General features: G+C 38.4%; 1 protein-coding gene across 1 annotated transcript in view; it reads right to left on the minus strand.

Moving 5' to 3' along the window:
* esama (endothelial cell adhesion molecule a) overlaps positions 1-12,696 on the minus strand; it is an 84,749-nt gene that overhangs the window by 9,222 nt on the left and 62,831 nt on the right. The window contains exon 2 of the mRNA XM_084730678.1: positions 956-1,110. Within this exon, the coding sequence (XP_084586804.1) occupies positions 956-1,110 (155 nt within the window). The remainder of the gene's footprint in view (positions 1-955; positions 1,111-12,696) is intronic.

Below are 12,696 nucleotides of genomic sequence, written 5' to 3' on the forward strand. Positions count from 1 at the left end.
TAGGTGGCACTATGATTATGATTCCTGATAGTCATGTAGATGTGTTCAGGGTGGGACTCTTATCAAATGTGAGGTTTGGTGCAGATCGGACCATTAGCACCAAAATTATAGCAAATTTGTGTTTCATGGTGAGACATCAAAACTCAACACTACATCACGGCCACACTGTCCAATGCTGATCAAAGCTTTTAATAAATTTTGATCACAAACTAGTCTAGATAGCACACAACCAATTTTGAAGTCAACTGGATTACTTCTGTAGGAGAAGTTCATTAGGATACCTGGAAAATGCCAAAATTAACCATGAAATTAAAAATGGCCAACTTCCAATGGGATAAAGAGACATTTTTTGGTGTGTCTCAGAGTGTTTCTATATGTGTGTAATGAATAATGTCATTTGGGGCTGCTGTTTAGGGGGCATGACCGCACCATTTAGCCACACCGCCTAAACACTGCCAACCACCACACTGCCAAAAGCATCGAGCACATTCAGCAAATGAAGAGGACGAACTGTTCGGTGCTTGGGCCTTGACTAGTAAATAAAATTTGTACTGAAATACCTTTAAGCAAATGCTTAATTAAAACAGGACTTTTTTAACTGCCAGCATTGCATGTAATTTATCTAATTGCTAATCAGATTAAAAAAAAACAAAGAAAAAAAAACAAAAAACATACAAATTCCGATAATTGTAAAAATGCAGAAATATCGGATCCAATAATCTGCCAGTCCAATAATTAGGAAACTTCTACTTCGGAGCAGTGGCCCTATATGAACAAATCTCATGTATGACTTATAGCAGTGGTTAGATTTTGGCAAAATAAAGGTTAGCATGATAACTAACTGATAAGCAAACTGTTTATTTCCTTGACATAAATCATATTCAGTTGACTTTGGGGGGTCCACTGTCTAGTTTTGGAACAACTGATTTATAGGGTGTCTCATTTGCTTCCTTACCAGCTCGTGGGAGTTGTTGGAGACAAAGTTCCAGATGATGATGTTGCTGCTCAGGTCACTGCCTGATGTCATGCTGTACAAGGCCTTCAGTACCACCATATCACCCTTGATCACATTTATGGTGGTCAGAGGCATCTGGATTTCGGCCCATATGCCTGGATGGAGGAAGAAGAGGAAGGAAAACTGTCAGCGTTTTTCATCCACACTGATGAAAAGCTGAATATAACAGCATTGAAGAAATTACACGCAGTGCTGACACAGTAGTAAATATGCCTTGAATTTGTGTCATCACTCATTCAGCTGCAACTACACACTTCAGATGTCATGTAAAAATGTCACAAGCACGCATATTTAGATAAGTTATGATCAGATCCCACATTATTCACAACAGCCACTAAAAATAAATGTGGCGACATGCCATCAGTGATAATAACAACTTCAATATCCACAATTATATTCTCAGCATTGACACTCCTGCATGGATGTCATAAGACAAAAGCAACGCAGTATGAATATCATAAATACGTTTTTAAAATCCCATTGGTCATCATGGATTTAGAAGGAACATACTACAAACAGCTAAAAAGTCTGTTCATTACAATGAAAATCATTACAGATGCTGTTCCTACCAACCAAAACTGGAAGAATATCCATGCAGGTGAGCACTTGTGGAGATTACGTCTTCATAACTGGACAGTGCACATCCTGCAGTTACATCATCAGGCTGTATCTCCGTCCAGAAACCTCAGTTTCTATCAGGCCACTCCAAAAAGTCATTCTGTCTGTTTGCATGTCCACAGAGCTTTTTATCTCTAAAAGATTTGATCTAAGGGAATTATATGGGACTTTATGTGACGTTTGTGTGACGCTAATATGAGACCAAAAAAACAAATACTTCGTGCAGTGATCTTCTGGAAAAAACTCTTTTACTATCAATGTCAAAACATTCACCTGAATACAGACACAGCAGAAATAACATGTAGAACTCCAATGATAACTTGACTAATCAATCAGTTGATCAAGAAGAAAATAATAAGGTTTATTTCCATACTTGATCCAACTGTGGATTATCTTCCTGATTACTTGATTGGTTGTTTTGTCCATAAAATGTCAGAAAATGGTAAAATGTATGTATATATATATATATATATATATATATATATATATATATATATATATATAAATCACTCAGTTTTATATATATAATCAATTATCAAAATAGTTGGCAAGTAATTTAATAGTGAATAATTCAATGAATAATAGTGAATAACTGAATACTCGATTAATTGTTGCAGCTCTAATAATCAAGAACTATTTTGATAATCTATTAATTAATGGAGAAAAAGCTGTTTTCATCCCTTCAGATACAGAGATTTCCTGCTTTTCTCTGTTTTATGCCATGTTACACTGAACATCTCTGCTGCATTTGGATATCAGTTTAAACCAATAAGGGATCATGTGTTTGACTGGTATTCAGCTCAGTTCTGTAAAATATAATCTGATTTCTACATTCAGTACCTCAAGTGAGAACACTATGAGCTAAACAGAACAAAGAACAATCTGTATCATGGCAAAATAAGAAGTGCTGATTTATTTGAAGTGGCCTGACACCACTGTACACAGATGTTCACTGGCAGAGTAAAGTGCAGTACAAAGTAATGGCCAGAGAGGGGCAGCAGAGAGCCAAAACACATCTGCAACTCAAAGATACAAATATGAAAAGCCCTTTTTGTACAGGTTTATTTACAGTTTTTCTGTTGAAAATCATTTTGGAGGTGATATCCACTTCAAAACTATTTCATCACTTACACACTGTAAAAAGTGTTTTTCAGTAGTAGTTGACATAATGTCATGTTTTGAATTAGTCTCAGTGAGTCTTTTGTTGTTAACAACTTGAAATTACACCTCGATCCCTTGCCATTTTTTCTTTTTTTTTAGATTTGAGTTAGTATCTGACATCATGACCTCTACATGTTATAATATATTAAGTTGGATAGGCTTGCTTTTATGTGATATCAAATTTCTAATAGATTTTTTTTAATCTTTTTATTCTTTCTATTTGCATTAATTTATACTGATAATACATGATGTCTTCTTAGTCATTTATACTGACTGGGCAGCATCATGTGATGTTGTTTCTGTATTTTTCTTCCTCTATTTTTATTGATTCTTATTGTCATGTTTTTCTTGTTTTCCTGTTCTTATCTCCCACCTCCACCTCTAAGTAGCTGCAGCTGGTTTCTCTTATGTTTTGTCTTATTTCTGCTGCTTTAGTGTCTTTTACTTCAGTTTTAGCTTAATTTTAATCTTGCTTCTGTTTGGCATTGTGTTGGCTTCCTGTTGTTATACTGCCTCCTGGGTATCCTGTTCTTTTGCTTTGTGTTGCCAAAGCCACTCTGTTAATTCTGTTTTTAAAGGTGCTACACAAAAGAAGTGATGATGATGATGATGGTGATGATGATGATGATGATGATGATGATGATGATGTCAAATGGATCACCTAAATAGGTTAAATTGTCTGATCTAGAAACAAAATAATAATAATTTTCCTGAATCCATACTATTAAGTTGTACAGGACCAGTGTTTTACTTTTGGATAAAGGAAATACTTGAGTTGGATAATTGGTAACTTTTAAATTGATCTGCCTTAAATTTAAAGTCTTCCTGTAGTCATGTTTTAACAATATGTATGTTGTTTGTATGCTGAATATGTTCTGCATGAAGTGTGTCTGATATCTTTTTTTTTTATTGCAAAACAAGTTCAAACACCTTGTTAAATTGTCTTACATACAGTTCTACACCCTGCCTTCATTAATTATTCAAGGATCATTAATATGCACATAGTTCCTACCCACTCCACATACACCGCACCCCCCTCGACTCCCAACCCTACGTAGCTTCTCCTCTGTTTTGCGAGAAAAACTAGCTACGTCCGGCTTCTCCTGTGGGCTTTGCATCACCACTAATGATATGTGCAGCGCCACACCCTCGATTAACGGGATTGGTTCTTTAGATTTATGATGTCATATCCCTAGCCTGACTGAATCTGGCTTTTCGAGTCTGCCCTTGCTTACTGCCGTGTCAAAGCAAAGAATGCTCAGACATGGTGTTTGCTGCTTATTTCGCTCCTGATACACCTTGTAACATATAACAAACACCACATGGGCATGCTAACAAGATTAAAAACGGCATCTTTAAAACAACTTGTTAACTTGATTAACAAAAATAATGAGGGTGTTATTGATTTAAGTATTTTATTTTAATTGGTTCAACAATTCTCTTTTTTCAGTGCATTGACTCAAGTGTACTGTTACTGTGACAGTTCACGTTTGACTGAGATAGTGTTCATTAACACTCAGTGGCTGACTGTGCTTAATTTATGTTTACAGTAATTACAGGTTTTTGACATTGTTTCAAATGAATGCCATTCCCTCATGATTCTGATTTGGATCATGTTTTTAGTCAACAGAAAGTGTACATCTGCCTTTTTACTTCCATTAATGACAGAGATAATCAGACAGAGATAGTATGATATGATCAATATAGGGGGACAATCTCTCTCTCTCTCTCTCTCTCTCTCTCACACACACACACACACACACACACACACACACACAGCAGGGTGACTTTTTTCCTGTGTTTTATCCCTTTTTCTTCTTTATCACCCTCTCCTCACAGCCTTTTCCCTCTTCTTCTATTTTTCTCTCTCATCTGTAACCTTTCCACCTCACCTCCAGACAGGATTTCTCTCTGTCTTTCACACTCTTCCTGTCCAATAATATTCCTTTTAAAGGAACAGTTCAACCCACAATCAAAAGTGCATACTGTTTTTCCCCTGGCCTGTTTTTGGTGTGAGTTGCAGAGTTTTGGAGATATCAGGTCTGCCTTCTCTCCACTATAATGGAACTAGATGGCACTCAGATTGTGGTGGTCAAAGAGGCCAAAACGTACATTTGAAAAATTCAAAACCCGTGTCTCTTTCCAAGAATCACCACTAAGATAATCAAGATAATCCCCAGATCTTGCTGTGAGCAGTTCCATGTGGGAACTACTTTCTTTCTAGTAGAAAAGTAAGTAGTTACCTTGAGCAACTGGGTCATGATTTTTGGAAAGAGACACTGGTTTTGAATGTTTTTTGTATTTTTTTGGTGCTCTGAGCACCACAAGCTGAAATCTCAAGGGCGAATATCTCCAAAACCCAAAAAATCCAGATGGATTAATAGCACTACAGGCCAGGGGAGAAACACATTTTGCATAATTTTGCTTTGAACTGTCCCTTTAACAAATCCAAAATGACAAACGGTGCACCCAAATCCATTTTGATTAGTCTCACTAAGTGTGTTTGTGTGCAATCACGGAAAAATGGCTGGTGTGAATGCACATTTTAAAAAAGTTGATTGGATTTCTGTGTGTGTGTGTTGTGTGTGTTTTATCGACATGACAGTCATGTGAATACTAATGCAAAAAGATGGAAATCCAGCTAATGACATCCACTTACATGCACACACACTCCTCATCCACTCCACTGCACTCCAAAAATAGTGATTTTAAAGCCACACAAGCTTGTCACACACATGCACCATGCATACTGTATTAGCCTACTGCACTGTACTGCGACAGGGGAAAAGCAAGTCATTCTTACTAATTAGTAGCAGTGTTTGGGGGTCACAATTGTCACTAACAAGAATATTTCTTCATGCACAGGATGTGATGCAATGAAATGTAAGTGCACAGTCCAATTCAGACGTGTGAAGTAATGTTCTGTCCAGACTCATCACTGATAGCTCAACCTCTTCACTACCTCTGCACCAGCGAGACACTACAAAGAAGAAACCTGCTCTACTAATGTCATGGTACATGACTTGTGGGTATTGAAGTCCACAGTATTCAAAGGCTTGCCTCAGGCTCGCTGCCATTTGGGGCCACCAACTTGCAAAGTTCCCCAGTGCTGCTTTAAAGTCACAATGAAAGCGCGTTTTAGAGGTGTCCTGCCTGCTTAGTCTGAGCTTTCCTCTGGAACAGAATGTTAGGGTGGTGACGGGGAAAATGAAGAACCAGGAGGAAATCAGCTAAAGAGACAAGGACAGTGTGTAGTGTGGTAGTATTGTTAAAAAACACTTGTAAGGCCGTTGTATACTCCTTGTAGGTATTTCTTCTCATATTAAAGGGCAAAGAACAACCTAGAAAAAATCTATATCAGTTTAAGTGTGCACCATATTTAGAATATTTTCACTGGTTTACCTTGCTGTCAGTCTTTTCCAATGGGAAACTGCTGTTATATGAGTCGAAAACTGCTACCATACTCCTTTGGTAAAAACAGTAATTTTACGTTGCAGAACATGGGAGTTTCTGGTCTGCTGCTGCCTTAGTTTGTGTTATTGTGCGACTTCTGGTGTTTTAAAGGGTTAGTTCAGATTCACCAAAGTTTCACAATCACACAAACACACCAACTGAACACGGCAGCAGTAGACCAGCAACTCCTGCGTCCTGTGAGGTAAAATGACTGTTTTTGTTAAGTCTGGTGGCTCAGCAGAGCACAATATTTGGCTAAGATAGCAGCAGAAATAGCTCGTCTGACGCAAGATTTAAGCGCTGAAAATATTCTTTTGGTATCTAAAATACATTTTGCTGTTGACCCTGTCCACAGCAGTAAATAGCTTAGCTTCCTACACTGGTACTCCTGCTGCTTCTCCAAACTGGGGGTGTGTTGATCAAAATCTATTGTAGAAAACACTTAATATGGATAAGTACCTCATACAATCCCACTTCAAATAATCTGAACTATCCCTTTAAGCTTCCAGGAACTGAACTTTAGTCACTTGGGGCAGTGGAAACAAGTTGTGAACACAACATGGACGTATCTCTTGGGTTGATACAGTGGACTTGTTAGCAAACACTATATATATATACACTCTCTTTTAGCTCTGTTTTGGTCTCCACCAACTGCTAGGCAAATATCTGGTTCTTTATCGGCAAATTGCTGCACTATGTTTGCCACCTTGTCGCTTAAATGTGTCTGTCTGCTGTTTGCTGCTGAGCAGATAATGTACAGTGGGTTGCTTTATCTTTTTCTCTAAAAACAGCTGCCTGCTGCAGCTGAAAATGATGCCAAGAGAAAGGTGAGAGTGAACCAAAACAGTGGCCAGAAAGTTAAAGGATGAGCCGAAACTCACCATAAATCTCCTTCAGGTGAGTGATCACTTTTCACATCGTTTTCACATTGTCATTTGATAAACTGCTGTTTATTAAAAATAGCATTTACAAACACTTTAACATTAAATGAGCATAATCCTAAAAAGACTCAAGATGTCCTGTCTGTTTCTAGTTTAATTTTCTACTTAGGAAATAAGATTGCAATCTGGGTTTCCCTGGTTTGAAGATTCAATAATAGATGAATGATCTCATGCTATTTCTCTTTTGCGGCACAGCTGAAATTAGAACTACAACAATGCATGTAAAGAGATCTGCAGGGAGTGGGTGTAGGTATCAGTGTCTCTGTCTGTCACTGTGGGGATGGATGGAGCTGATAGGTGACAATGATGAGAGAGAGACAGTGTGTGTGGGATATCCTCTTTCCAAAACATTGTTTCTAATTACAAGTTGTGCCAGTGAAGACTTTATGATATCTAGCGAGTGAGGAGATGGATGAAAGAGGAAGAAAATGTGCTGAAAAGAAGAACAAAACATGGACAAGAGATTGAAAACAACAAGAAGAGACTCATTGTGTCAATTGCACTTAAGAGCGTAAGGAGATTTGCTGCAGCGGTGAGAAGCAGACCTCCTGTCTGCAGAGATGTTGACTGATGGATGGATCAGTGGACATGTACAGATGACAGAAAGAAGCTTGAACATAAACATAATGAGTCACCGTGGAGCAGCTCTCTGATGATTAAAGTAAACCTGTAAGAGATCCCACTGAGAGGCTGCTCAAGAAGTCAAAGGGAGAGGGACGGATGGACGGATGGATGGATGTACTGACATGAAATAATCATCTCTGTGACGGAAGACAACACATGAATTTTAAACTGTGTTGCACCAAACTTTTAATTTAGTTTACAATTAAGAAAGATTAAATTTAAGCCCCTCTCCAAACCTCTGTTTATCTAGATTAAATTTAATTCTGTTGCGCCAGAGCTTCAATTTAAAATGCAATCCATTATTAAAACTTGAGGAGGCTGAACTTTTTAAAATGGCTGCCTCTTTCTGAGACAGACTGAGCAAAATAATCAAGTTCCTCACAGTAAGTTAAAGGACAGACTCAACACAATAGTTTTTTTTTAATGTGTCTCTTTTTTCTTTCTTTCACTCCAGTTAATCAGCCAGCTGCTGCTGTTTTTCCTACTGTGCCATTTTAATCTTCTATTATTCTACTGCTTCATCTATTATTTGGACATATAGCTCCTTTAATTCGGCCGATGAGTTTTCCTCAAAGAAGGAGAAACTAGAGCTCCTTTACTGAGCCATCACAGTGGGCTAACAAAGCTAAATAACTTTTTATATAGCTAGAAAACACTGCACAGTTCTGTTAACGTTTTAGCTTTCTTTCAAGCCCTCTAACAAACAAAGTAACAGAGTGATAATCAACATAATGCCCGGGGGTCAAATCTGGCCCACAATAGGGTGCTGCATGGCCCCTGACCATTTTCTAATTCACAAAATTGCAAGAAAATATTTTTTTTGGCTTGTTTATACCAATTAGTAAATGTACAATAATGTCCTTGGCTGTTGTCTGCTGCATATCAGCCTTCACACACCATAAGAACTTAAAAATGCTATTCATTCTGTCCCTGTTCATTGTCATTGTCTGTTTATTAACTGGCCCAAGGCCTCCTGTCATTTAGCAAAAGTGGCCCCTGGGCCAACTTGCTAGCTAACTTTTCAGCTAGCTGGCAAAGTAATATTTTATTAAGAAATATGGGGCAGTCGAAAGGTTTTCCCTATTACTATATCCCAACAGTGCTTAAAATTAGTTTTAATTCATTTTATTACAGGTAAGCAAGCATCTGTAAAGTTTATATCAATAAACTTGGATTTACTAAACAGAGAACAAAAAAAAAAACAAAGTGTAAAAATAACAAGTCGTTTTTTTAGGGAGGCTATGCATTAGATTACATTTTGTCCTGCTCCCTTTCTTTGTGCTATGCTAAGCTAATCCTCTCCTGGCTGCAGCTTCATGTTAAACAGACAGATACAGCAGCATCAATACTCCCAACTAAATCTTTGCAAGAAAGCAGATATGCATATTTCCCAAAACTATTCCTGTAAGTATCTTTGTGGGGTCAGAGGGACTGAAGAGGTTCGCTTATTCTAGTGAGCCCAGCTTTGCATGGACATGGTGCTTACTCACTGCTGCACAGAGGAAAATTGAGCATTTTGTTCTGAAACTGCATTTTGTGACCTGTGGTGTGCTCAGGACTCCCCAGCAGGGATCATCAGACGTTTCATTGGAGAAAATGGGCCAAATCTTCAGCTCCTCATTAGTGTGGATGGGCTGCTCTTCATGATTTAGCCTGATCAGACGGCGTTTTTTTTTTTTCCACAAAAATGTTGCCAAGTGCTGCTTTAAGAAGATTTCCTGACAGAAATCCTCCCCGATTCCGATGAGAGTGCATCCCACCGGAGGAAAAGATGAATGGATTGATGGATGTACGGACAGATGGGAAATGGAGGGACGGATAGAGAAATGAACAAGGCCACGGGGATCATATTCATAACATTCACTCTTCACTCTTAATTTGGTCAGTGAGGCTTAATCTTTCCCTCTGTGGCAGGTCTGAAATCACTCTGCAGGCTTCAGGACGATTGGCTTTAAATATTCCATGGTGACTGATGGCGGAGCAGATGGGAGCCAGTTCGCACAGCGAGAGGAGAATGAAGGGAGTAATGAGGTCTAAGTGGGTCTCACTGGAGGTAATGGGGGAATTTCACTAAGTCTGATTTAATAAGGTGTTATACGGTTAGGTGCGCAAGCTTTTATCAAGCTTTCTACCTTCATAGTGTAGGTGAGTGTGGACTTTATGCAAGCTCAACACTTTGAACGGAAGATATTTGGAAATAAGCAGCAGTTCCCAAACTTTTTTAGACCATTACAGTCCCTGTGAAGAATTCATTTGCAAAGAGATAAAACATTCAAATGTCTTATCATGTCTTATCAAGTCCAATTTCATGTGCATGAAAACAAACTTCAAACAAACAAACAATGACTGCATGAAAAAATGAAAGCGGTGTGAAGCTGAACTAAGCTAAGAACTGAAAAACAAAACCGTGCACTACTTTATTTACTAAATTATAATAAGTCCCATATTTGTGCTAATATTCTCATAATATCCATGTCCAGACTATACATATTTCTGGTAGGATTTATTGTTCACTGTTTTACAGTGAGCTTAAAACATACTTTACATTCTTGTGTCACTCCTTACAGAAGTATAATATACAGAAATATGAAAAAATATAAAATATATAATGTAAATTCCTAAAGTAACCTTAATTTTAAAATTAAATTCAAATTTTTCTTATCTGTTATTTATCTGTTTTACACTTCATCTTAGTTTTAATTCATCATATCTTATAAGGAGTGAGATACATTTATAATACTTTTGTGGCAGCATTGTATTTGAAGGATGTGTATAAGACTGACATAACACCATCATAATCATGACATGACATCTGTCATGAACATGAAGGAAAACAGAAAAATATGAAAATAGGACATTACCTGCATGGCAGCTACAGTTAGCAGCAGTTACTTTTGCAACAAGTAAAGTTATCTGTCCATCAGTCATCTCTGTAAATCGTCTCAGGGCTGTATTCATGCTGTCAAACTAGTCTTATAACATTAAATGACATCTTAATGAAAAGTTCAGGGAAGCACTTAGCTGAGGTCAAGGGCACAGTTAGAGAGGCATTTGACAGTGTAATAACACTTAATGACATCTTTATGACAAGGCCAAATATACCACTTTTGTTGCGGCCAAGGAAATAACACAATTTTGCATGAGCCAGGTAAAGTAAAGAGCACAGTTTGGGTTAAAATAATTGTGTTACATCGTTACGTAAGTAATGTACATTGTGTATGTTTGCGTAAAGCAACAATCAATGAGTGTTCTGAGTTTGTCACACCACAGAAACGTGCTATTAAACACCCAGCCAAATTTGAATATGTTAAAAAATCTCTAAATATATCAAATTAGGTCTCAAAATCATATTTTCTCTTCTCTGAAATGCTGAGGGTGTGTCCACTCCACTGTCTCAGCGTAAAACACCACTATAACCTGATAACGACCTGAAACATGGACACTTTTTCTTCTGTGTTGGGTGTATTGGAACTGAAGTGAGCTGAAGTGAACTGCTAGGCTGATTTGGGCTGAGAGGGTGAGGAGAGGGGGAGGCAGTGTCGTTCATGTTCATATTCATCCCACGCATTGAGGGCTCCAGCATGTCACCAAGCCATGTTTCAGGTCCACCCAGGTCCTGTGTTCTTATGATTCATACATCCACACCACCTCCTCCATACACAGACTTTCTTGCTCTTTATACAACAACAGCACATGAAAACATTACACTAGAGTCATAGTTTGAAGCATAGGGGCACTGACCAGGCTGCCGTACTTTATGAGTTGGGACTAAGTGCAGGCTGAATTATTCTGTTCTCCTCTGTGTGGAGTAGGTTTCCAGTATGCTAGATTTGATGCAAACTGCTGGGAAAACTGTATCCAAAACAATTCTGTTTAACAGACCAGGATATTACACACGCTTCCACTGCAATTCCACTCTTGGTTAACTCTGTCCTGGTAGCAAAACAATAAGATAATACACCAACATCACTGAGAGAGACATTCAAATCTGTCTGTTTCTTTGGAAAACAGCCAATTGGGCCACACATTATTCATGCATCAGTATGTGTTGAATTAAAGTGTTCTGAAAAAAAGGAAGTGAATGTATTTTACGAGCAAAATATGAGTGTGGAAAAATCAGATGAGTGTGAGAACCACAGAGCCAAGTGTATATTGTACACATGAGTTGGTTTGGCGTTGCTCTGAGCACCATGCAGGCACAACAGAGACGCGTCTTTCCCCTGATGAAAAGGGTTTGCTGCGTGTTTCTGTACGTGCAGATCTCCTAATTACAGGAAACTCGTCAGATCGAGCATGTTTACTTCTGCAGGCCTCCCTGTAGATAAAGCAGAAGAAGCAGAGCAGCCTTTGATGAAAGTGACCTTAACTAGCATCTTTCATGCTAAAAATGATGGGTGGGGTGGGACCCTCACTTCCTCTGACAGTGTTATCAGCTGCTTTAAGTAAACTGATGAGGAGGAATAGATGGACAGCGAGAACGCCATAGGTAAAATGTTGCAGTGTCTTTCTATAGTTTTATCTCAAAAACATATTTGTGATATCACACGTGAAGATAAAGCCTCAAACTCCCTACAGTCTCATTAAAAAATCAGAGAAAGGAGGTCAGAGGATGACAGGATGTGAAGAAGAACAGGAGACAATGATATAATCTGGATCTGATCAGCGCTGAGAAGCAGCTGCAAAGATGTCTCCGTGGAGGACAACTGTGTCCTCTCTCTGGAGGCTGGGTGGAGACATTGCTCTCTCATGGAGATAAACTACTGAAGCAGCTCATGGGACGGCTTATCCCAATTTCACCAGCTCTGACTTTGGATTGGCTGCTTCTTGTGTCATGAGAAAATGTGTGTGAGTACCTATCAGCAGATAGATCAAATGACAAAAGCA

The sequence above is a fragment of the Lutjanus erythropterus genome, chromosome 11, assembly GCF_056507025.1.
Source record: "Lutjanus erythropterus isolate fLutEry1 chromosome 11, fLutEry1.hap2, whole genome shotgun sequence".
In the NCBI taxonomy this organism is placed as follows: Eukaryota; Metazoa; Chordata; class Actinopteri; order Lutjaniformes; family Lutjanidae; genus Lutjanus; species Lutjanus erythropterus.